General features: G+C 55.0%; 1 protein-coding gene across 2 annotated transcripts; it reads right to left on the bottom strand.

The window, feature by feature from the left end:
• Window positions 1-3,478: 3,478 nt before the first annotated feature.
• On the bottom strand, window positions 3,479-23,696 carry SLC45A3 (solute carrier family 45 member 3). Of its 2 annotated transcripts, none has more exons than XM_087437210.1 (5): window positions 23,608-23,696; window positions 10,244-10,641; window positions 8,602-9,387; window positions 7,596-7,654; window positions 3,479-5,491 (listed from the first exon to the last, which is right to left on the bottom strand). In XM_087437210.1, exons 2-5 carry the CDS (start codon window positions 10,452-10,454, stop codon window positions 5,054-5,056), a joined length of 1,494 nt encoding a protein of 497 aa, XP_087293336.1. In that variant the 5' UTR covers window positions 10,455-10,641; window positions 23,608-23,696; the 3' UTR covers window positions 3,479-5,053. The 2 variants fall into 2 exon arrangements, with proteins under 2 accessions (XP_087293336.1, XP_014638964.1); XM_014783478.2 differs by having other exon boundaries at window positions 7,610-7,875.
• Window positions 23,697-26,532: the final 2,836 nt, after the last annotated feature.

Here is a 26,532-nt window from a genome sequence, read left to right on the forward strand (position 1 = left end):
AGTCTCAGCTCTGAACAGCCCTCCAGCCAACGGTGACAAAACTGCCAGGCTGCTATAATCAAATCTGACCCTGGAAACCAAGGGCTCCTTCCCCAGTGGCACAAGAAGTAATGTGAGATCCAAGCTGCCTGCCCACCGAGGTTCCCCACCCCTGCTCTCCCTCTCACTGTCACCGGCTCTGCAGGGAGGGGCACCCCAGGCCAGAAATGTACAAGGATGGAGGACTGCCAACCTGACCTCACCCCAGCCCCCTTTCTCCAATCCCTGGGCTCAAGCCACAAGCCAGGACCCAGTGCTCCATCTCCCTTGGGAGATGGGCAGGATCTGGCAAGACGGCGGCAGAGAGGGCTATGGAATAGCCTGACCCTTCCTCTCTTCACCACAAGGGTCATATTTTTTCCCTCCTCTAAACTCTGTTAGTATCTTTGATTCATGTTTTGCATTTTCCACTTGCATGCTGCCTGACACAACTATGCACATTTGATGCATCCATACTTGCTCTTTCCACCGAAATTAGACGGTCCGTAAAGGCACGGGCCAGACTGTCTTGTCTGAGCTGCCAAGGGAGAGGACTCAGGAAACCTTCACTACATCTTTGAGGCTACTTGCGGTTTCCTCCTCCTTTCCAGAGTCTCCCTTCTCCCCACTTCTCTCCTCCTCTTCCGTGCTTTTTGGCAAGTTGTGTTTCTGTGAGGAAAGTAGTTTCAAACCTGAGGAGCTACCAACACAAGGCCCAGTTGCCTGTGATTGGTTTAGCTGGTCCCAAATATTGAAAACTTGTGCTAGAAAAGCCCCCCCATGCCAGAGCTCCTGTTCCCTAAGGATTCGCAGTCTCCCTCTGTGACCCTGAAACAGCTGACACGGGGAGGAGGAGGGCCACTGTCCAGGGCAGAAAGTGGGGCCGCCTGGTGGGAAGGTTCTGGGTTCTGGAGGCACAGACAGGCTGACATGGTTGGCTGACTGGTGGTTCTTTCTGCCTCTTCTCACATCACACACACACTCACACGTACACACACAAGCCTTGGGCCAGGCCTTCAACTCTGTTTCAGTGTGGGAGAAATCAGAGAAGTAAAATATATATGTGGGTATATATATAAATACATACATATATATATAATCTATTGTCCTGAACTTGAATTGGAAGTATCAATATAAACTCACAACATATTTACATTACAAATTTTTTTTCCTAATTTTGGCCACTGAAAAGGTCTAAAACCAATGACCAATCCAGTAACAAGCACTCTCAATGCTGATATTATGGTCTCTAAGTACCTTTTCCCACAAAAAGCACTCAGAGACCCTCAGAGGAAAGAGCTCATTCCAGGTCGGTGGCAGGAAATATATAAGATAAGCCTGAACATCTAGTCATGCCAGAAAGCAAGGAAGCTTTCAAAAACCAAGTAGGATCTTGTTATAAGGACTCAGAAACCAGCTTGCAGAGGCTCCCCCTGGCCAAAGATGGGAACAATGTGAACATGAATAATAACTGCAAAGGACTAAAACACATCAAATATATTTAAATCCATCAATACATAAAGTCACTAAGAAAAAAACCTCTCTGTCATCATTAGAGGAGACTAAGGAATTAGTTCATTATTTTGAAAACTGGTAAATACAAGGAAGGAGTCAAGCACTTGTTGAGAAATAAAAGAATATTGTCATTTTCCAATGCCTATGAAATAACAGAGCTAAGACATCGAGGACCACTAACATCAAAAAAGAAAGACAACTAGACAATACACATTCCCTTCTATGGAGGTACACAAATCTACTAAGTATTATTGCAAAAAACCAAATCTGATCTGGTCTCTGACTTTAATTATCAATTTACAAAAAATACAGGGGCAATAAAAACATGTGAACTATTACCATGGGAACGCAGTCAGCAAAATCCAGATGATCTATGGAACAAACAATCCAGTTTCTTTAACAAATAAATTACAAGGAAAAAAATAAAAATTCAGGAGGTACCTATGGATTACAAGAGTTAAGAGACACATCAACCAATTGTAACATACAGAACTTATTTTGATTCCAATTTGAATCAAAACTATACAAAAAAAACTTACAAGACAAGGAAATGTGACACTGACTGGATATTTGATTATACTAAGGAATTATTTTTTGGTCTGATAATAGTAATGTGGTTATGTGACTTTTTAATAAAAGTTCTTATCTTTTAGAAATACTTTCTGACATATTTCAGAATGAAATACAATGTCTGAAATTTGCTTCAAAATTATATAGGAGGAGTAAACGGAGGTATTGTTAAATAAGTTACATATTTAAAGGCCTGTGTCCCTCTCATGGGACAGTCAAATCTGAGTCTAATCAAGCCTCTTGATTACCAGCTTATGGGGGAAAAAAGGGGGAAAGACGAACATTTTAAATAACCCTGAGTGTACAGTCAGCCAAATACAGAATATGGGCCATTCTGGAGGAAAAATGACTCCTTCTTCACAAATGAATGGCATTAAAAAAAAAAAAGGAGACTGTTGGAGACTAAAAGGAACCTAAGATAGACAGAACCACTGAATGCAATCTATCTTAGTTGTTTATCTCAGTTGGATCTTGATTTGAACAAACCAACTGTAAAAAGGCATTTTCGAGGCAATTGGGGAAAACTGTACCCGGACTGGGTAATTGAGGATAATAAAAAATTACTATTTGTTGGATATGTTCATCATATTGTGATCAACTTGTTGAACAGTCTGATTTCTTAAAGATAAACTCTGAAGTATTTACAGGTGAAACAAAATTGTATGCCGGGTGCCTTAAAAACACCCCAGAAAAAAAAGGGGGCAGGGTAGGGAGAAAAGAAGAAATAAAAATGGCAGAATGTTAATAATTGTTGAAGTGGGCTCATTTTACCAGGCTCAATACTCGTGTGTGTTTGAAAATGTCCATAATAAAAAGTTAAATAAAATCTAGAGCCTTTAAAAAATAAAGCTAGTCCTTGCACAGGGTATTAACTATACTGACCACTCAAATTTAAGGGGCAGGAAGGCCAGTCAAGTTTGGAGGGGTGAGGGAGGTGACAAGGCAGGGGAGACTCTGCACTTGACCTGAGCCCGGCAGGAGGGTGCAGATGGGAAATGGCTGGAACGAGGCACAAGTGGTGCCGAAATCCTCGCCCTGCAGGGGCGTTCCTATCGCTGTAGTTGATGATAGGTGCTTGCTCCATCTCCTTGGCCACACTGTGAGCCCTTTGAGAAAGAAAATGCCCTACTCCCTTGCCCTCCTCACTCTTCCCGTCCCCTCCTTCTCCCCCATATTCCCAAAAGAACTCCCCAATCCAGAGGGGTAGCACGCCATGCCCAAGCACCAAAGGACAGCAGAGTGCTGGTCTCTGGCTCCATCTGCTGGTGGTGCTGGGAACTGAAGCTGCCAAAACAGGATTCCAACGAGAAAAAGCTGTGGATAATCTGCGAGAGCTCTGGGTCCTTCACCCTCAGAAAAGATAAACACAGGCCAATTAAACATATAAGAAGCATTTAATTTCATCACCATAAACATTATACTCTGACTGCTCACATACAGTATAAAATATTTACTCCACTAAATAAATAAGACATAACATTATTGCAAACGGCACTTAAACCCCCCAGAGATAAGACTTCCTTGGCCCAGGCAGGGGGTGCTCCTGAGATTCTGTGCGCAATTCCCCAAGCACAGATATGCCCTCGGGGCTGAGACGGATAAAGGCTCCAGCAGCCAAACTCTGTGCTTCTGGTCCTGCAACAGCCCCAAGGAGAGGCAGCTGGAGCCAGTGAGAAAGGGGGGCGGTGCGCAGCTCCCTTATGAGTCCAGTCCTGGAGGGAGCAGAGAGAAGTCGGGGGCAAGACTGGGCCAAGAGAGGAGGCGAGGCTGGGAGGCTGCCGAGACCCGAGACCCGGAGCCCCACTCTCCACCCTCCTCCAGGCCCCCAGCCTTGGGTAACAGGATTTGGGATATCAGTTGGGGGGAGCAGAGATTCCAAGTTCCTGGGTTAGGTAGTTTGGGGGCCAGAAAAATCACTCCAGGAGGAGGCGATTCTGGCAATGCTCACACAATAACCAGCCATCTTAAAGGACCCAGTTGTTGGGGATCTCACCTCCTAGATACCAACATGGCAGAGCTGGGAATTAATTCCCCTTTACTTAAATAAATAAGTTAAATATTTAAAGGCCTGTGTCCCTATGGTGGCAACACAGGGACCAACAAGCCATGTCCTGATAAAACGTAGGGGTGGGGGAATCAGCAGAAAGGCAGTGCTGTGGGGCCAGGGAGCTTCCTTTCTCCCCTCAGGACTCTGCCCCCCAAATAACTTGCATACTTTCAAATCCCGTGGAGGATAGTTTCACACTAGAAAGCCCCACACAAGAGCAACACTGAGGGCCGGCCCGGTGGCGCAAGCGGTTAAGTGCGCGTGCTCCGCTGCGGCGGCCCGGGGATCGCTGGTTCGGATCCCGGGCGCGCACCGACGCACTGCTTGGCAACCCATGCTGTGGCGGCGTCCCATATAAAGTGGAGGAAGATGGGCACAGATGTTAGCCCAGGGCCGTCTTCCTCAGCAAAAAAAAAAAAGAGGAGGATTGGCGGATGTTAGCACAGGGCTGATCTCCTCACAAAAAAAAAAAAAGAGCAACACTGGGGGAACCTATGGGACTACAGGATAAGGGAGCTTGGAGGTGGGAGCCCAGTTTATTCCACTCCCCAAATCCCTTCTCTGGGTGTCTAGACCAGGACACCAGCTGTTAACCCTGAGCCTGGATGATTCCCCTGCAGAGTCCTGCGTTCCAGTGCACAGAGCTAATCAAATGCCCTGCCCTTCTGGCCTCCCTGTAGAAGTCCAGACTGAAGCCCACCGGGAGAGCCACCATCAGTCAGCCCTAAGACTGGAGGGGGGGGTCCCAGTCCCCTATCCGTGCAGCTATGCACCTGATGGCCACGGGGTGGCAGCAGAGAGCCATACCACTTTGGCAGCAACAGAAACTGGAAGGCCAGCCCTCAGCCTATGGGGCTGACTGGAGACGGGAAGGGGGCCCTCCCTCAGTGGATCAGAAGCACTCTACACCGAGTATTTGACCAAGTCGCTCTTGTCAAATACTACCTGTGTAGCAAAGTAAATGGCGACCAGACCCAGGCCTGCAGCCGACACCATATAGGCAGTGACAGACTGGCTGAGCTGAACGATGGAGCCCATAAACAGGGACGGGGCCACCTGGGACAGCAGGAAGGCACTATCCAGGATGGCAAGGTCCAGGCAGATGCCCCGGCCTGGAACGACCCTGGCCTCAGGTGGCTCACCCACCACCATCCGCATGGAGACATCGCAGGCAGAGGCCCCGCAGAGCACGGGTGGAGATGGGAGCGGGCCGCTGCCTCCAGCACCCACGTGTCCATTGGGGAAGGCAGATCCGGCCTTGGGTCCCGGCGGGAAGCTGGTCATCAGGCTGTCCTCACTGGTGCCACCTCCAGCATCTCCTCGGTATTTGGGCAAGAACACCTGGGTGGGGGAGAAAAAGGGGACAAGGACAGGTGTGTGTACTCAAGCATGGGACACCCCAGCTATGAGAACAGACCCCGGCCTTCATCCCAGGGGCTGGAAGAAACCAGGCAATGGGCCTTAATGAAAATCGGGCAGTGGGTCAGAAAAGTGAGCAAACACTGCTTGGTCTGGCCCTGGTCAGGACCTGTATCAGGAGTGGGAGAAGGGCAGGGGGGCGGAGAGGGGACAAATCTGAAACCAGAAGTCTACGTCTCCTCTAGCCTCTCCTAGAACAGGGAGGCGGCAGACAAACTCAGCACTGCAGATTAGAAAGAGAACAGAACCCCAAGGTAAAGGAAAAGACACAAGCAGAAGGAAGATAGGCGAGAAGACAGGCTTGTGAGAACAGAGGAACAAAATCCACAGATGGGGCCCCTGATGGCCCAACCCCCCACAGGCTCTCCTAACCCTCTTCCTTCCTGCTCCCCACCATGTCACCACTGGCAAATGCCCACGGCCCTCTGGAGAGAAGCTCTGCTCGCACGGGGGTCCATGGCCCCAGCCTGGGGGCAGCGAGGGTCCAGGAGACTCGGCCTGGAGAGTACAGGAGGACTCCCCTGGCCCAGCTGTGCTAATGTGGAGCCTTCTCGCTTCCTTCTCACTGTCTGCCTTAGATCAGGGTGACCGGCCCCTGCCCTGCCCCCAACAGCCTGGAGCCTCCTATTTAAGCACATGGCCAGAACTCTTCCAACACTGTCCCTTTGCCCACTAGTGCCTAACACAGAAGAGTTCTCGAGTTGGCTGCATTCGAGCTGGGAGCCCCAGCAGAGTTCAAACCCAACACCAGGGAAACCCAGGGCTCATCGTGCAGCTGGAAGCGGGCAAAGGCAGGCGAGGAGGCGTGCAGGGCCTAGTGTGCCATCAGCTGCTGCGTGGAACAGGCCTCCCAGGACCTCTCTTCCCTGCCTTCCACTCCAGGAAAGACCAGGCTGGAGCCTGGAGAGGCCCCCGGGGACAGACATGTTCCTCAGTCTGAGGTGGGAGCAGCCCCAAGATGTTCCCTGGCACGACTGCATGTGCCCAAGCCTCCAGACAGCAGCCTCCAGCCCCCAGCCAGGGCAGCAGAGTGGAGGCTGATGATGTGCGCCAACAGGGGTCTCAGGGCCCAGGTTCCCCCAGCCAAAACCCCAGCCTCTCCCTCCACCCCTGCGCCCCTCTGCAGCTACCTGTTCAGTTAGCCAACCTCCCAGCTAGGTGTTTCTCTGCTACCCTACCCATGTCCTACAAGGGGCAGAGACACGTCTTCCTTGAGTCTGGAAGCACTACGAGGTCAGGCCTGCATCTCCTCCTTCCTCGGGATACCCCAACATCTTGCCCCTCCAGGCAGAGCTCTGCACCCAGGGCTGTAGCTCAGCGAGGCCAGTGGAGGGGACGAAGGTGACCACACAGCCTGGGTCAGGAGGCTTCCCACAGAAGGGGGCCCCTGGAGGGGCTGGTTAGTGTGAGGCTGAGCAGGAAGGAGGCCCCCCCAACTTACACAGTGCCCAGGCGAGTGGTGTCAGGCGCGTCAGGCTCAGATCCACCATGGGGGCGGGGGAAGGGGACGGAGGCAAAGATGTGAGGCAGGAAAAGAAAAGAAAGAATTAGACAGAAAAGGAAGATAAACCAGAAGGAGAGGGGGCGGTAACGAGCCTTCCCCACCTGGGAGACCAAAGCAGGGCACAAGTCAGTCACAATGCCTCTCCCCGAACAAGTAGAGGTGTTGCCAACACCAGACCATTCCCACTCACCATCTGCTGAAGCTAGGTGCCCCAGAGGTCATCTGATCCAGCCCCCTGCCTCTGCAGAGAACAACCCAGCCCAGACAGGGCTTCTGCTAGTCCCAGTTGTCAGGATTCCCAGAGAAGGATTTCGGCTTCCTGCCATCATCCACTCAAGTGCTTTATGGTCCTGACACCAGGAAGTCATTCCCAGAACCTAATCTACACCCTGCTTCCTGGCTTCCGCGGCCCACGTCTTGGCCCGCGGCTACGGCGAGCTTCCTCTCCAATCAAAGAAAGCCTTCAACTTCTCGGGCCAGACACCCCTCCACCCCGCTCCACCCAGCAGCCAGCGTGAGTACCTGCTTGTGAGTACCTGCTTCTCGCGGTGGTAGAGGGAGGCTAGCGTGTAGGGCAGGATCTGCAGGGTGGAGAAGGTGAAGCCAGTGAGGGCGGCCGAGGCGGTCACCATGGCCACGTTGTGGGACAGGCATGTGGCACCGGCAGCCACAGGGAAAGCCACCACGCTGGCCAGATAAACTGCCCGGGTGCTGAATCGCTGCACCAGCCGGTCCATGACCAGAGAGAAGAGCAGGGAGATGGCACACTGCAGGAACAGCCCCAGGCTGCCCATCCGGACCCCTGGGGGGCGGGGAGGGGTCAGGCAGTCAGACAGGGAAGGGGCCCAATATAATCTGGGGGGCTGCTCAGAATTAGGAGCCGCAGGCACCTGCTGCCCAAGATCTGCTCTAAACCAGACCTGCTCCCCGGCACGCTCCCCACTCTACCTGTAGCCACGGAAGCCCAGGCTCTTCCGCTGACCTCAGGGAATGTGGCCAAAGCCACGGGCTAAGGGCAGAGGAAGATGTTCTAAGGGTTGCCTGGCAGCCTCAGCTACGCTCAGCTAGCGAGGTGGGTGAGAGGGAACACAAAGACAAAGACGTTCTGCCACAGGCTCCGGGACAGGTCCAGACGCCTAAGCTGGAAGGTGCTGGTGAGGTGATGTGGAAGGTCAGCACTGGGGGCAGAGGGCACACTGAAGTCGGGGCCAGGCAGACCTGAGACCAGCCTCGACTCTTCCGCTGCCTTTGGGCCTTACATCAGCTCAGCCGTTTCTTCTGTCAAATTGGGGCGATGGCTGATCAAACTCGCAGAGCAGCCTGAGGCTCTGTTGAGACTACAGGCAAAGCTGCTCTGCACGCTTGAGGAGCTGCATATGCAGACTGGGCCCATTTTCCTGATGGGGAAATCGGGGCACGATGCACAGCTACCCGCCCAGGCACAGGCTGTGGGCACCTCCCTACGCCCAAACGTCCCCTGGAGGGCAGCTCCCACAGCAGCCCCCATCCCCGGCTGGCGAGGCCTCACCTTCATCGTAGTGTCTCCGGGCCTCGGTGCCCAGCTCAGCCCTGGGCACACCCTGGTACAGCCTCTCGCCCACGAAGTCCGTGTAAAACAGCGTGAAGGTCATGAACGCCATCCAGCTGCACAGCTCGGCCACAAAGAGTCGGCGCAGAGTGCGAGGCACGCGGCAGCAGAGCTGGTGCAGCTGGGGAAACAGGGCGCCCAGGTTCCGGAAAGCCAGGCGGGCACGGCACGGGCAGCAGTGGGGCGGCATCGAGGGGGCCGACAGCCCTTCTGCCGGCTCGGCAGGGCCCAGCACTGCCTCCTCGGCCACAAACAGGGTGCCTGCCACACAGGTGAGGAAGATGACAGTGAGCAGGCCGAAGAGGCACTCCTCCTGGGTGCCCAGGTAGGGGGCCAGGGCGCTGGCGTCCCAGTCAATGGCCGGCAGCAGATAGCCCAGGCAGCCCCCGAGGCTGATCATGAAGGCGTAGACAGAGAAGGCCTGGCGACAGTGGTCTGGGTCCCGGAAGAGGTCAGAGAGCAGGGCCTCCAGTGGAGTGAAGCACACCTGGCCACAGAAGTCCAGCAGCCCCACGCCCAGGATCAGCAGGGCCAACTCCAGGGGCCTGGTATCCGGGCACAGCAGGCCTGCCAGCCGGCCAGCCCTCGGGATGAGGAAGAGGCTCAGCAGGACGCCCAGGGACAGGGCCCAGATGAAGGGCCTCCGACGACCATAGCGCCCACGCCAGTGGTCACTGGCGGAGCCTAGGAGTGGGACAGAGACCAGGCCCAGCACTGGACCGATGCCTGCAAGAAGGACAGTGGTATGAGCCAGAGGTCAGGGTCCTGAAGGGGCAGGGGGAAGGGGGCCAACTCCTTGAGAAGGGCGAACAGGATCGTGATGTATCACACAGAGGGCCAGATCTGAACTAGACGCCATGCTGAGTGCTGCACAGCCACTTTAATTTACTCCACATGACTAGGATCATAAACGCCCCATTTTAAGATGTGGAAACTGAGGCATGGAGCAACTGATAAGTGATACTTGTGCACAGAGCTAGGGAGGGTGAGGGGTGGGGTTTCAACAGGCAGTCTGACCAGAGCCTATAATCCTGACAGAGGCCCCTCTTCCTAGAAGTCACACAATGGTGACCACCTGCCTTCTGTGGCTTCTGCAGAATTCATCTGCAGTCAGGAGCCCAGCCCCTACCCCAGAGATGAGAAAGCCCTGGCTAGGAGACCCCAGGCCTACTTATTAGTAGTTGGCTGTGCGGCCTGGCTAAGTCACCTAACTTCATATAAGCCTCCTTTATCTTCTCTGCGAATGGATAACCTCAAAGGGCTGTTGCAAGGGTTAAATGAGATAATAGATATAAAGAGCCAGACAAAAGTGAAGAGCAAGTCTTCCAGCGTTCCCTCTGGGCCAGGCACTGTGTGGAGGCCAAGGGCATGGAGGTGACCAGGGAATGTCTCTGTTCTCTCTTCTTCCTCTTGGGCTCCCTTGGCCCAGGGTCAGCCCTCTCCCCAGCACTGCTGACCCACTGGGCTTGGAACGGCAGGCAGCCCCTCTCCCACCCAGCAGGCCTTGGGCAGAGGCACTGCTGCCCTGCTTCCCAGGCAGTGGATACCAGGAGCAGGAGGGAAGGAGGCTGTGGTGACTCACCTAGAACCATGGTCATGAACTTCTCCTCCACCCCCACCTCCAGCAGCAGGGGTGGCACACAGGTGATGCCCGCAGCCAGGCACACCTCCAGGCCGAAGGTCAGCAAGTTGACCAGCAGGAGCTGGGCTTTCCGATGGCGCAGCAGACGGCTCACCCACAGCCTCTGGACCATGGTGGGCCAGGCGGGGAGGGCTCCGGCCCGTTCACACATTCCAGAACTGGGTCGTCTCAGCCCTGCTCCAGATGCCCAGGCCTCTCCTCCTTGCTGACACCAACTGCCTGGGACTCTGCCAGGAACCCATTTCTACCAGCCCTCCGTGCAGGTCCAGCTTCTCAGCCCATGCTAAATGCCCGTTGCTGTGGGGTGCTTCGTGGGGACACACGTCATCACTCAGATACTAAAAGGGAGGGACAATCAAACACACAGAGTGTTAAGTCCCGGGAACCAGGTCTCCAGGATTTGCTCTCAATTCTCTGAATCCTGTTCACTCCCAGGCTGACGATGTGGCCCTGCCAGCTGGGTGCCACCCCCAACTGCCCAGTCAGGAAATGCATGTTAATATTAGCCCAAGGCTGACACAATTAATAAAGTAAATATGATTTTTAAAACTTAGCATACTCCAGAGCCAAACAGATGTCGGTTATTCTCTGTTTTGGAATATCTCTGCAATTGTCCTTGCCTGCTAGTATTGGGGGAAAAAAAATCAAACCAACGGAATTCCCAGTTCCCCAGGCCGTTATCAAGGTGCCCCGGAGACCCTCTGCCAGGCCTGGTTTGTTTGCTTTTCTCTCTCCACTTCCCAAAGCTGGGCTGTTCAATTCCCCTTTGTTAAGAGCAGCACTTCCCATTCTGCACGGCCTGGCCACGGGCCATGTTGCACCATAACTCCCACCCCACTGATGACAGAGGAGGACAGGGAGAAGGGAGGAGAGGCTGTGGTTTGTTGGGCTGGATTTTCACCTGTCACTGAAACCACTTAAAGAGCACTCCCCTGGACGAACCCAGGCCTGAAAACCTCTCCCTCGAGTTTCTCTCTGAGTTCAACCGTTCATGGGGAAGAAACATTCCCACATGCGCTGCCCAACTGTCATGGGACAGTGGGGCCATCCCAGGTCCCACAGGGCGTGAAACCGCACCACCTGGCAGCAACTGCAGTGAGGCCAGTGACCCCCGGGCTGGCAGGATGCCCCACACTTCCCAGGCAGCCTTTCTCTGTTCCGCAAAGCACTCCATTCTCAGCAGAGAAGTCCTCACAGCCCTTCCTGCCAGGCCTGCCTTCTGTGCAGAGAGATCCCACTGGGGGAGCACCCACCTGTGCCCCCACCCCCTAGTGTTGGCCTCCAGGTCTTCTTTCCCTGAAGAGGAGATATAGAGGGTGGGCCTTGGTGAGAAAAGGCAAGAGTCCCCTAACCCGTCACCCATCCCAAAGTGGGGCTGGGGGACGACCAAGCCACCCACCACTTGTGGCTGGCGTCTGCAGTGGCTTCCCTTGCCTCACGGGTTCAATCCGGTGAATGTTGTTGAAGAGTACTGCTCCTGTGCAAGGTGCACAGAAGGCCTGGCTCAGTCTCCTCCCCGACCCAAGAGAGTCCCTGAGTACCCTCAGCCTCACTCATTCCCTCTTCCAACCTCAGCAGCTCATAATTTAGCGCTTCAGCATCTTCGATCTTTTCCAATAACACTAAAGCCCCACAGGGCCATGTGTGTTCCAGAGTGTGTCGTAGGTGCTCTCTGAACTGTGCCACAGGGACATCAGACGGCCATCAGCCCTGGGGAAGATCTGTCCGTCCCACACCTGCCTTCTGGGGCTTTGCAGTTGGTAGACCAGGAAGGAAGGGACTTCAGATAAGGCTGGGCAACCAGCAGCCTCCTCCTCCCCAAAGTTCCGCTCAGACCCAGACCATCCACTTTGAGAAGGGGCACGAACTCCTATGGGGGTGGCATGGGGAGGAGTGTAAAACATGGACTCATGCAGCCCCAAAAGGGAGGTGGGGGACCAGACATTAGCCTTAGCTGGGCCTCTGTGGGTTCAGCTGGAGCTGAGTCCTCCCCACTCCAGCAGGAAAGCAGGAGACTACACAGGGACCAAGGGCTGGTGCTATCCAGCTTGGAGGGAGGGATTCTGGGTTAAAAGGCTTCCAGCCCATTCCACTCCCCACCCTCAGTCTGGGAGGGACCAGGACATTCACCTGCTCTGGGTTTTTAAGGGACCAGGTCCTCCCTGAGCAAACAGAGACTCTGTCAGACCAAGCCTCACCCACAACCTGCTCCCATTCCCAAGCCTTGCTTGCTCCCTGCTGTTTAAAATAAACTGCAGCTCTCCAGCAACCATTAATCACCGCGCCTGCCTTCCTCCCTCCCTTAATCCGGCTCCTCACTCCCGAGACAGAGCAGGAACCTCCTCGGCCCACAAGGGAGAAAGACAAAAAGGGGTGAAGGGAGGAATGTCCCCTTATCCCCCTACAGCCCAGCCAGCTTGTTAGCTGCCTCCCCCTCCCCAGCGCCTCTCTCCATCCCCAGAGGTTCTTTACCTGGTAGCCGGGGGCTGGGCCAGGGGAGAATTCATTGAGAGGTGTTGGGAGGGAAAGAAGTGGGCCGGCTGCTAGCCCTCCTCTACACCCCTCTGTTCTTAGGTTGCTGAGCCCATCCTCCCTCTTTTGACTTCTACTCTGCCCTAGTGTCCAGGACACTCTTGCCACCCCCAGACTTTACTCTTCCCGACCCAGAATTGCAAGCCCATGAGGAATTTCAAGCCCATGAGAATATTCTCCCTTCCAAAGCCCCCCTTTCTTCTCCTTACGTTTTCCCCAGACCCCCAGTCTCCACTACCCCAGGGCCCTCAGGGTGGAAGAAACTACGGAAGACTCCCACAGCACTAACTCCAGCCCCCAGCTGTCTCTGCAGGGCCTCCTTCCCTGGGGCACAAACAGAGGGCACAAAGTAGCCCTGCCTAGTTCCCAGGCTCAGAGAGGTGAAGAACAAGAAGTGGGTGGGCACCACTTTCCCAGCTACCACTCCTACCTGCAGCTCCCGGGCACACTTCTCACCAAACCTGGAAAGTGACAGACTCTTGTTGGGTCACCCTGTTTCAGGACCTCCCCTGTGCTCCTCAGGGAGACAGGATCCAATTCTCCCCTACACCCTCCAGTTTCAGAGATGCGTCTGACTGAAATCCTCCTGCCCCACTGCTCCTGGAGCACTCTGCCTGTCTGGCAAACAGAAGATCAACCAGAAGGGCCAGCCTCCCAGTGCTCACCTGGTGGGGAGGGGGTGGGCAGACTCGGTAGTGGAGGTACAGAAAAGGGGAGTCTGGCCTGACCTCGTGGAAAGGAATAGAAGCCTTCTAGGAAGACAAGTCCCTCTCAAGCTCCAAATATCTCCCCTCCTCTCTGGGCCCCCTGATGACGGGACAGCAAGGAAACCCAAGACCTCTGGGAACCTTCATGGAGCTCTCCCCCAGCCATCTTTCCTCATCTCTGGGGATGCAGAACCCAGCCCAGAGAGGCCAAGGGCCCTGGGCACGTTTGGTGAACCTGCATTCTATCTGCCCAGCTCCAGAGACCGGGGACCTCCACGCCCCATGCACTCCAACACGCGGCACCCCAGAGCAGGCTGTGGGCTCCAATGTGACCCTCTGGCACCCACCCTGGCATGAGAAGGGACCTGGGACATGTTTACCTAAAGAATAAACGGCTGAACACAGTGGGGGTGGGAGCATAAGAGATGGGGAAGACCTAAGTGCCTCCCCCCCATCCCCACACACACCCCAAGGAAACTCCAGCCAGACCCCCAGAGGGGACAACTCCTAAGGGTTCAAAGGTGGTGAGTGGCAGACAGGACAGACCCTCCCGGGCTGGAATGCCCAGTGACTGTCCCTTTGCCCCACTGCAGGTTAGGCCTTGAGCAGGGAGTATGGGGAAATGAAACAGAGCAACAGGAACAAACTTGGCCTGAACTTTCCTCAAAATTTAAAAGACAGAGTGGAGGAAAGGTGACGAGCCCATGCCTGCTAGCTCCCTATGGAAGGGAGGGTCAGAGGGGCGTACAAAGAGGCCTTTGAGGGCTTTCGGAGGGGCTCCTGCCACCCTTGCCCCGCCGAGGTGCAGCTGGGGGAGCGGATCCCCTCCGCTGACAGACAGAGGCCAGGAGGAGCCGGGGCTGCGAGGAGGCAGTGTCAGCAGCAATTCTATGGCCTCTTTATGCAGGCCAGCGTCCCCACACCCCGCGCAGGCACATCAAACGGCCGCAGCCCCCACCCTGACTCCGCGACCCGGCAACCCTGCCGCCCTCCCTCCACACTCACAAAGCTGGCACGGCTTTCTCACACACTCCTCAGGAAGCAACCTCCTCTCCCCTTCACAGCCACTGGCAGCCCCTCCGCGGAGAAGGAGACTGGGGATGGGGTAGGCTAGCCACGAGGAGTAACGACTCAGCTGCAGACAGAAGTGCGGTCACTCCAGGCCAATCTCCCTCACACACACCCCACCGAGCTGTCCCGCCCCAGGCCAGGACTACGAGTGGGGAGCAACCCACAGGTAGAGGCTGCAAGACTGCGTGGAAGGGGGACCTCTGTTCCTCCACACTGGACTGGATCCCAGAAGCTCGTTCCAAGTTGACGTCTCCCAGGCCCCCTAGGTTAGGGGCAGGGAATTGGTCTGGGGTTCACCCGCCCAGCATCCCTGCCACCTACCCCCTTGCCTCAGTCCCAGGGGAACGATGTCTTTGGCCTTACGTAGTAACCTAGCACACTGCACTCCCAAATGAGCTCCGCCCTCGGCTGCTCCACAAGGAGCCTGGGGACGGATGCCCCAAAAAGAGGCTGCGCTGGCCAGCCAGGAGACCTGACAACGAGCATGCTTGTGTATTCTCCATCCTGACAGGTTCCCTGGTCAGGGGTGCTGCGCTGTGGGAATTCCTACCTGGGCAGCTAGGGAGGGGGACACAGGTTTAGACCACGCATCACTCTGTTGCCTTCCAACCCATATGCAGTCTTGGATTCTCTGGGCTCAAATACTTCCAAAGAAGCGGGGGTCTGCTTTCCCCAATCCGACCCTACACAAGGCAACGGGGTGATTTGCACAAATAGCTGAGGCCCACGACCTCGCAGTGCTCCCACAGACGCCTGAGAACACCATTCAGAATGCAACCTCTGCACCCAAGGGAATGGCAGGGAAGGACAAGGGCCAGCAGTGGGGAGGAAGACCCGCCCGCCGCAGACTTGCTCCCTAGCTCTGCCCCCCAGAGCCCAGGGGCCAGGGATTTAGAGTCACCCGCTGCGCTGCCTTTTCTTCACTCGGACTGGAAGCCTTCTGCTCAGCAGCTTGTCAGAGAGAGTGAGGGGGCTGCAGGCTGGGACACAAAGGGGGATTAGGGAGAAACCTCTCGGCCTGCAGAGTAATCCATCAAACTCTCTCCTGGCTGCCAGCACCGGCCCCTTCCCACTCAATTCCCCTTCCAGCTGCTGTGGCCCCCACCCCCTCCGGCTCCTGAGCCCTGTCACATCCCAGCAAAGAGAATCCCAGGCCCTGGGGGGGCAAAGGGGGCACACTGCAGACACTGGGAAAAGGACAACGGCTCTCTCCCCCTGCTTGTCCCCAATGTGTGAAAACCCAACAGGTGGCAGTGGCTCGGAGGGAAGTTGCTTTTGTTGCCCGGTCTGAGAGCCCCAGCCCCGCTTCTGAAAGGAAACAAATGCGAGAGGTGGGGGAAGGGGAGGGGAGAGGAGGCGGCAGGCTGGCTGTCCGGAGCCCCTCTCATCTCCCCTCCCCTCTCGATCTGGTCACGGGATTCTGGGGCTGGCCTGACCCTCACCTTGGCCAGTCGAGGCGAAGCACCCCTCCCAAGGGTCACCTGGCATCCCATGGTCACGGTCAACATGGACACACATCTGACTCCTGGCACCTGGGCCTCCCAATCAGACTTCCCTTCTGTGAACAGCTGCAGCCCAAGGTCACACGGGGTCACCCTGCCATGTGCCCTCCAAACAAGACAACCAGCACTCTTCCCCCGGAGCTCTCTTCCACAGGGGCCACAGGCCTCCAAGCCTGGACATCCCTGATGCCGGCGGATTTGGCAGGGGACCTAGGTTTGCACACCAGCTCCACCACTTACCACAACTGCGTCACCTTGCTAATTGACCCCCCAAGCCTCAGTTTCCTCATCTGCAATTAATAATAGCAGCTATGCTGAGGTTTACCACGTCAGGTACTGTTCCAAGTGTTTTAATCTTCCAACCGCCTGATGAGGTGGGTACAGTGAGCACACCCATTTGACAGGCGGGGAAACCTAGAGTAACACGACCAACGTCACAGCTGTGTAGTGTGTCTGAACGTATGTGGAAGCTCCTGGCAGCCGCCTCTTCAGTTGTCTGGGCTTCCTCAGTGGAGAAACCCGGGAGAGGGCTTTCTCATGCCCAGACAGGAGCAGCAGAGGTCATGGGGGAGCAACTACACTTTTCTCCTCAGCTCCCATTCCCTCTCACCACAGGCTTCCCGCAGGGCACCAGCGCTCCTTCAGCCCCCAGAGGCGAGAGGAATGCCAAGAATGTCAACCCTCCCCAGGTGCTGGCCCCACAGGTGAGGAGTGGCCACTGCACAGACAGACCTGGCTGGTGTCAGGAGGCTGCGAAGGGAGATGGAGGGTGGGAGAAACATCCCACAGTTATGAGACAGGGTGGTTCCCATCCACAGGGAAAATAATCACAGTGACAGTACCTACTAACTGTCCAGGAGGTGCCTGGCCTGTGCTGGGTACCTGACATACCTCCTCTCTCTAATTTGTACCATTCGTACAATCCTACAAAGAAGGTGTTTAATATTCCTATTTCACGAGGACAGAAATGGGTTCTCAGAGAGATTCATTAACATGCCCAAGATTGCACAAAGAACAGGGGTTGAATGGAAAATTCAAATCATCTGAAAACTCTGGAAAGTGCTCTGAACTGGCAGCCAGGACAGTGTGGTCCAGTTTCAGTAACTTTTGTAGCTGTGTAGCCTGGACGAGCCATTTCACCTCTCCGGGACTCAGTTTCTGCACCTGTAATAACGCGAGTCTAAATGCTGTCTCAAGTTCTCACGACTGTACTGCTATGTGATCTCACAACCAGCCTGGCCCCAGCAAGGGTGCTCTCCACGGACCAGTGGCCACTGAGTGCTCAACGACAAGGCCACATGGCATCGGGGAGGGGGATGTCATAGCCCTCCACTAATGAGAGACACGGGGGCCCAGGTGGAGAAGGGCTCCCTGGCTGCACTTACCCATCACTGACCGGCCTACACACCACTCAAGTACAACAGGGTGCCGAGGGTTAGCAGTCACCTGAAACTGAGCTGGGTGACCGAGACATCTGGGGGCACAATTGCCCTCTTCTCTACTCTCACCCAGAGTTGGACTCTGTTCCTGGCAATTAGTTAACTAAATTCTTTCTCTAGTTGGGCCACAATAAACGCTTCCCTATAAGGTGGAGTAGCAGTACCAAGAAATCCCTTGGTCCGGGACGGGGGAAGAGGACCGTGGGAGGAGAACAAGAAGCTTGGCACAGTCTCCAGGCCACTGGGAAGTTCCCTCCCCCTGCTCCCTTCTCTTCCTACAGCCCCTGCAAAGTGAAACCTGAATGGCCTCCCTCCTACTGAACTTGAACTTCCCCTGTCAGCCAGACTAAGCACCTCTCCCCATCTGTGCACAGCCAACCCTTGTCCCCTCCCTGCAGCCTGGCCTCCCTTAGGATGTGAGGAATACAGGAAAGATACCAGGGGATTGAGGGTCTGGGCAGACCTACAGACGAGCAGAGCCCTGGGCTGGGAGTTGGACCAGGGTGCTGGTCTAGCTCTGCCACCTCCCACCTCTAGGATCTCAAATCTCACGGTCTCTAAGGCCCTTTCAGCCCTAATATCCAAGGGTCTGTGAGGAGCCGCATTTATCATCAGAGGGCTCTGGGCCAGACTCAGTCCTATGGACATATGTTCTCAAAAACAGTCACTCAGTGGTGAGCAAGGTGCGAGCAGGCTTCAAAAAAGACTTCTTTTATTAAAGAGCTCTAGTTTGCTTACCCTTGGAGGAAGTATGCCTCAGTGAGTGCAACCTAACCTCCCCAGGCGAATGTCAAAGAGCACTAAAACTCACCCACCCACCCACCTCTCCACCCAACACTTACTGAGCCCAGTTACGTGTGAGCCCCCGAGAAGGTGCTGCGGATTCAGAAACGACTGACTCCAGCCCCCTTTAGCAGAAGAGACAAAATATACCCCAATTGTGAGGAGGTGGCACAGGTGCAAAGACACAAGTCCCTAGGGTGGGGGGTGCCCAGTTCTTCCAGGGCTTCCAGGGGACAGCCATGTTGCTGAGCCTGGAAAGACAAGCAGGTAGGAGCCATGCAGGAAAGGGTGGATGTCTGCAAAACAGCCACTGCAGCCTGGGATTCCCACACTCAGCCACCTCTCCTTCTGGCCCCTTCCCCGCCAGGTGTGCTGGAGAGAATACCAGACCAAAATCGTGGGATGGGGTTTTGAGCTCAGAACTGGGCCCAAGATGGGGATACTCCTCAGCGCTGAGCATGTTTTTGCTTCCAAAGTAGACATTGTACCCCAGTTACCTCCCCTGGATGGGCTCTCCCTTTCCCCAGAACCCTGTCCAGCTCAAGTCCCACACCTCCTCCAGGCTGCCCAGAACCCAAGCTGTCAAGAATCCCCCTTTCGGGCCAGCTCCATGGCGTAGTGGTTAAGTTCAGCGCGCTCCCACTCCCAGGTGCGGACCTACGCCACTCGTCAGCCATGCTGAGGCAGCGACCCACATATAAAGTAGCGGAAGGTTGGCACAGATGTTAGCTCAGGCTAATCGTCCTCAGCAAAAACAAAAAAATAATAATAATAGAATCCCCCTTTCTCTCAAATCTCAACTGTGCTTGGGCCAGCCCCGTGGCTTAGCGGTTAAGTGTGTGCGCTCCGCTACTGGTGGCCCAGGTTCGGATCCCGGGCGCGCACCGACACACCGCTTCTCCAGCCATGCTGAGGCCGCGTCCCACATACAGCAACTAGAAGGATGTGCAACTATGACATGCAACTATCTACTGGGGCTTTGGGAGGGGGGGGAAGGAGGAAGATTGGCAATAGATGTTAGCTCAGAGCCGGTCTTCCTCAGCAAAAAGAGGAGGATTAGCATGGATGTTAGCTCAGGGCTGATCTTCCTCACAGACACAAAAATAAAATAAATAAATAAAACTGTTTTAAAAAAAAAAAATCTCAACTGTGCTCACCGGGCAGCCCTCAGGGTTGGCTATCACTCATGGTCCTCCTGGCCTCTGCTTGTAGTCCTTCCCCCTCCCCCACCCCACTAGCCCTTCAGCTCCTGGAAAGCAGGGAGCACAGTCCCTGCCCAGGCCCTGAGAACGGGGATGCTCAACAGAAGGCCTTACGGGTGAGGCTGAATCAGGGTTCCTGCCCGAGGTGATCTGACCAGTGTGCTTGGGATTCAGGCAGGGCCACATTCAAGGTATCTGGGTGCTTAGCCTTCTCTAGCGATGAGCCACGAGCAGGAAGCTAGACCGCCACATCCCTAGGGATGGGCTGGGCACTCCCAGCTTGGACACTATTTGCCAGCTCAAAGCACGCGTGTGACTGGGGTGGGGGGGCATGATAGGGAGCCCTGGGAAAAGAAAGAGGGGCTGCTGTCTCAGGCTGGCTGCTCCAGTGGGCATCCTATTTAGCTAGGTGTTCAGTCTGGCCTGAATTCGGTGAGTGAGGAACTGTAAGCTATGGGTCTAGGGACTGGCTCATCCCAGCTTCCGAGAGAGAGTGATCGCCAGAATTAACAAAGAAGGGGAAGGGCACAGACGTGTAGTGAGCACCTCATCTGTGTAGCACTTTGCTAAATATGCCTGCCTTATTAATCCTCACTGTAACCTACCAAGGTGAATACTATCATCTCCATTTTACAGACACAGAAACTGAGGCAACAGGTGAGGCAGGCCCATCTCCAACATCAGAAGCAAGGAGCCCCACAAGTCACGTGGGGTCAGTGGCAAAACCACGGATTTCCTCTCATGGAGGAGGAAACACAGACCGTGTGGTAGAAAAAGGGTTTAAACAGGAAGTTCTGGCCAGATATCAGGACCATCCTGTGATGGCTCTGTCACCACCCCTCCCCCCAAGTAGGGACACTTAATACACTGGACAAAGCCCCGCACTGCAGCTCTATTGCTGGGAGTCAAGTGGCACCAGCGTTCGAGACACTGGGCCTGGTACCAACTGATGCAGCCTCCACTCCCGCTGCCAGCAAACAGGGCCACTGACTGTTCACAGAAAACCAGGCTGGGCTTTTCTTCTGGACGCCAGAAAGCAGTGCAAAGGGTCCCTAGGGGTGGGGAGGGAGGAGAGAGCAGAACCCCAACTTCACAGCACCCCCTCCCTCTCATACAGATTCCCTAAAAATCACAACAAATAACCTTTCTGCATAGAAGGCTCTTAACCTTTCAGAATATTATTCACCTCCATTACCTCACGGAACCCTCTTCCGGCTTGAGGAGGTAAGCAGGTCAGGGTTTCTGGACTGATTAAAAAGCAAGCCACACACAGTATTGACAGGGGAGAGACCAGGACATGCAGTTCTGGTGTGTTCTTTGCACCAGACCACAAGTTCCACTGCCAATGCGCCATTCACAGTTTACATATAGTTACATATAGTCTAATTCCTTTGCTAAGACACTCTGGTTTCTGAGTGTAAATCACAATGATTGCCTCCATTGTCACCAAGGAACAGCAGCTGACACATATCAAGCTCTTTTTACTTGCAGCTGCTGCGCTTGGAGCTTTACCTACATCAGCTTGTTTGTGCTCACAGTACTGTGAGGTCAGTCTTGTGATCCTCAGCCTACAGAGGAGGAAGAAGCAGAGTCAAGTAACTTGTGCAAGCAGAAATGGGATTCCAACCCAGGCAACCGGGTGTAGAGCACCGCCTCTCAACTAGTCATGCTGCCTCCCCAAAGTCCAGGAGAACTTTCTCCCAAAGCATCAGGTCTAACACAGGACAGAGTCCCAGGCTGCATGCTGCGGGCCATTTGGTCCGATAGATAAGTAGAGTTAATACTAGCTGACATCTACTGAGCACTTATTACAGTAGCAGGCACACACTCAGGGCTCTATATTCACAATTTAATAAAGTTATAATTTGCTATACTTTATATATTATATATAATTATATACTTATAAGTATTTGTATTCGTTATATTTGTTATTTAATAAATAACAAAGCTATACAGTAGGTATTATCGTTATTATTATCATCATCCCCATTTTGCTGCCAGGGATACTGAGGCTTAGAAGACGTTAAGTAACTCGCCTGATATTCCACAACTAGTGGAGTGGCCATTCTATGAACCATGTCTTCCTGACAGTCTAGGTTTTTATGCATAATGTTGTGTTACGATGAGCCCTCAGACCATCCCCTCTCTGCCTTTTCTCTCCAGAGCCCTGGACCGGCTGAGAGAGGGGAACCCACGCCATCCCTCCACCACCCAGTGGCCTGGAAGGAAGGACCTCAGGGGGCACTGAGGATCACTGTGCAGCTCCTCCCTCTCCTGCTCCTTCGAGGTGACTCAGGGAGGCAGAGGGAGCTCACTACACACTCCACGAGTACATAGGAAAACTTGCCCCCACACCCCCCCCTACTAAATTAGGGTCTGTATGTCCACAGCTGTACATTCATCCACAGCTGTATTTTTATCTTCAGAATCATCCTACTGACTCAAGCTTCATTTTTCGGAGTACTTTTAGAACAACAGAGTCCTGGCTCCACGACAGGCCTGGAAGGAGGAGATAAGAGGGGAATGAGGCGATGGGACCCATCCAACAGAAGGGCCTGTGACCTCAAATAATGTCCCACTCACTCCCTAGGAGAAGTTGCTCTATGGATTTCCTCAGGCTTCCCCTTCAGCCTGTACCTCCTGGGCCCGCCCCCCCTCCCCCCATATATCAGCCTCTTCCCCACGCCTTGGGCAGGTGAGTCCACTCCAAAGCTGTCCAGTCTAAAAAGAGATCTGCTAAGTGCATCAGGAAAAGCAGCCAGAAGCCCCCAGGGCCTCACTCTGACCCCTGAGCAACGCTCAGGCGCCCAGCAAGGGTCACTCCGGGCCCTGGTCCACTCGCTATGCCCAGCTGCAGACTCCAGGCCAGTGAGACAGCAGCCGGGCTATTCTTAGTCGCCGCTCCACTGGGATGGGTCTGCATAACAGCTGAAGGGCAAGTCCTCACCAGGTACCCACCATGCCAAACTCCTCCCTCCCCTCAACTCTGGCCCCTTGGGAAAAGAGGAAGCAGTGGGGGTGGCCCTGGGGAGGGGAAAAACTGAGCAGGTCAAGAGTGTCTGTCAAGAAGACGGAAGCTGATTCAGAAGTCAAGGGCAAGAGCAAGGCACAGAGCTCCAGGCCCGAGGGGAGGGGAACAGGAGACTGGGAAGGACTGATCCTCCCTCAGGAGAGACGCTGCAGGTCCCGGGGGCTTCTCTGGCAGGCTGTGCTGCTGCCTAAGCTAGAGCCCCGAGAAGCTGTAGCGGATGCCCTGGTACCACCCCATCACACCTGTCTGCTGATCTCAGAGAATTCTCACCATCCCCACCTGAGGCCGGCAGGCGAGGAGAAAACGCGGCCTCTCTTTTTCCTCCTCCCCTGGGGAGGGGACACAGGAACGCGCGCGCGCACACACATACACACTCTCCAGCCTCAACTCTCTGCCCAGAGCCTGGCCCCAAGACTACTGTCCGAAAGGTCTCAATCACCTTTCCCTCCCTTATTAACCCCTCACTCTTCCCCGAGCAAGCTGGCCCAAGCCTGAGGACCCCGCGGCGTCCCGGTCCCTTTCCTAGCTCCCAAGTCCCGACTGTGCGGTGACTCATCCTGCCCCTTTCCGGTGAAGCCGAGACAAGGGAAGAAAATAAATGCAACTTTCCAAAGAAAACTCTGCCGCGGGAGGCTACAACAGGAGCGAGCGGCCGGTCCGCCCGCGGTCTGCCCGGCCCGGGGCTCCGGAGCGGGGCCGCTCCCGCCCACCCCGCCACCCGGCCTGGGACAGCGGGGAACGCGGGCGCCCCGAGCGCAGCCCGCCCTCTGCGGAAGAAATCACGGCTCGGCGGGGACCCGAGCGGAGGCCCGGCGCTCCGCAGCCCGCCCGCCGCAGGACGCGCCCCGGGGCACCCGCCGTCCCGCCACCTCCGGCGGGATTCGCAGGGGCTCGGCGCGCAGCGCCCGGGACGGCACGGCGCGGCCCCATCCCGCGGGGCGCAAAGCACGCGACCCCGCGGAGTCCGGCCGCGCAGCGCCCCTCCCTTTTCCGCGCCGGGATCCTCTCCCCCGGGAGCATAGGGATCACGCCCCTACCTGGCCGAGGCGGGCGGCTGTCACCTGGGGCTAGCGCGTGCAAGTTCGTCCCCCCAGCCTCCCCCTAACGCGCGCCAGCCGGCGGCTTTTAAATCTCCAGGTTACTCCGCGGGGGGAGAGAGCATGCGCGCTGGGGCTGCCAGGAGTGGGGCGGGGCGAGGCGGGACGGAGGTGGGGGGTGCTGGGAGGGGGTATGGAGGGGTGGGGCTGGTACCCAAGGGAAGAAAGCTGGAGGTCTCCAAGCTGTCTTTGTAGCCGCGACCGCGACGGGCTGCTCCCGCGTGGCTCCCCGACTGCCCTATCATTACCTAGGGCAGGGCACCGCCCCCTCGCCGCTCGCCACCAAAACATTTAGGTAAAAGCCACCCGGCTGCGCGGGGCACCTCCGCTCCCCGGAGCCAGGCTGCGACTACTACCCGCGCGTGCTGTTCTGGCCGTCGCCCTGTCCCCGGGCAGAGCTGCCTCCCACCCATCCAGGACCAGCCCCTGAAAGGCGATGTCACGTTCTCCCGGAGTTACCCTTCCTGCTGTGCTGTTCTCCGAGGCACACGAGGTTCCTTAACAGCTAACTCAATCCCCCTTCCTGAAGTTAAAAGCCAAATTCCAATGTTTTTGTGTCCCTAAGGGTGTGTATGGGTAAGAGAGGGTCATACGTTGCCAGTAAAATGTTCCCTTTGTCAGCTGTTGAACAAGGTCCCCACAGATACCTGTTTCTGGAATGCTTTTGACACAAGTAGAACAATGCAGGTGGAGGCAGAGACCGGAGGCTCAGGCTGGCCCTGGGTGGGTGGGGAGGGCAGTTGTGTCTTTTTTCCTCCGTGGAGTTTTATTATGGTAGAGAGAAATCCAATTTATGTGGATTGTTGACTTGAATACCACAAAATCACAGGGAGATGCCTTTGAAGAGGAGGACCCAGTTAGCTGTAGCCCTGGACTGGGCATTGGGGCACTGGGTTCCAATACTGGCCCTGCCACCAACCAGGTGTGATGTGGAGCAAGTCCCTTCCGTATTCTGGGCCTCTGTAAGAAGAAGTTGGCCAGATGGTCTCTCGGGGCACCTCCAGCTGGGAGGCAGAGGAGGAAGAGGGAAACAATGGAGTCCTGGTGGCTGTGGGGGAGAGAGAGAGTGTGCAGGAGAGAACAGAGAGAAAAGAATCAAGAATCTACCTTCTGAGTCACGAAACATGTTTAAATTGAAAACTCTCAGCATTGCCTCCCTGGGAGCACTCACCCCTCCAGCAGGGGACACTCCAGGGCCCCAGTGGCTTTCCAAAGCCGCTGGCATGTCCATTTATGGGTGAGGGTGGAGTCCTGGGTCCCTGAGCTGGTGTCCCCTCTGCCCCAGAAAGGAGGGCAGGAGTCAGGGGGAATTCCAGGTCAGCTGGAAAATTACAGAGCCAGGAGAGACTGGACGATGGTGTTTTCCAGGCTTGGGAAAAGAGCAGGAGGGAGTTGTCCCGCCTCAGAGCAGTGGGAGCCCCCTGTCCCTTCCCTGACTTTTTGCACAGGCCTTATGCCTTGTGACATGGGGAAGGGGGAGGAGCGCTCAGGAGAGTGAGCAGACAGCATGGTGTGAGATCCTGGAGAACACCCAGAGCTGAGGTCTGACCACCTGAATAAGTGCCCAGTCATCTCTCCCCAATGCAAGTGACCTTTTTTTACCAATCTAGGTGGAGGCACTCTCCAGGCCTTGCCCAGCACAGGGTGCCATAGGGCCCCTTGCTGTGAAAATGTTCCCTCCTCCTTTTTCTGCTGGTGTAGCCTTGTGTGATAATAATAATAATAGTTAACTATTACTGATTGTGCCAGGCACTGTTCTAAATGCTTTCCATGTTTTAACTCATTCAATCCTAATGACAACTCAAGAAATGGGTATCATTTTCAGATAAAGAAACTGAGGCAATCCCTCAGTCCAATTCCTACTCCCCGCCCTCCCCTACACACACACAGTCTCTGGGCTCCAGAAACAAGGCAGAAGCAGTGATCCGTCATCTAGCCTGGACAGTGACTTCAGAGCCTTAGAGAAAGTCCTAACAACACCCATACTACTAGTCACCATGCTGGGCTGATCCGGACAAGTAACAGCTTCTCTGGGCCTCAGTTCCCCACTAAGTCAGCTGTAGGAAAACCACCATGTCCCTCTCCCTTCCTCCCCTCTCCCTCCCCCACCACACCAACCCTACTCCCTAGCCACTTCCCATTTGTAGAAAATAGGGGATGACGTGAGGAGCAAGGCCATCCTTGGGGAGCTGCTAATAGTCTGGCTAGATGTTGGAGAAACCAAGATGCTGGCAAAAATGCATTAGCAGCTTCTGCTCCACCCCCACCCCAGCCCCTTCCCATTCCCCTTGGGCTCAGAGCAAGCATCCAAGCATCATCCTCCTTCTACAGAGAAAAGATACCCAGCTGGGGCTGGTCAGCCTGGAAGATGGCTGAGAAGCCACTAAGGACGTGGAGTTCCCTTGATGTTCCCATCTCCTCCCGCCCTCTCCACCATCCAAAGGCTGTGGTCCTCTTTGAGGTCTCTTTGCTTCTTCCCCTGCCTGCCTCAGGATGAGGGGTGAGCATTCTGTTTAAGCATAAAGGCCACCAGCAGGGGCACAGTCCTGGCTGTGGACTTGGAAGGAGGAGGGATGGGTCCCCTGGACACAGCAATTCCATTTCTGGGATTTCTCTTTGACAAAATAACCAGAGATACCTGTATCAGAAGTACGTACAAGATGTTCATTTCATCATTCTTTATAGTAGTGAAAAATTAGAAAATATTTAAATGTAAAATAATAACTATTGGCTAAACAAATTATGGCTAATCCAAACAATGGAACATTTTGCTGCCATTAAAAATGATGATGACATACAACAATTTTAACTGACTGTGGAAGTGTTTATAATATATTGCCAATGAAAATAGCCAGCTACAAAATA

This window comes from Ceratotherium simum, chromosome 2 (genome assembly GCF_057802395.1).
Source record: "Ceratotherium simum simum isolate JZ-2026a chromosome 2, ASM5780239v1, whole genome shotgun sequence".
Lineage (NCBI taxonomy): Eukaryota > Metazoa > Chordata > Mammalia > Perissodactyla > Rhinocerotidae > Ceratotherium > Ceratotherium simum.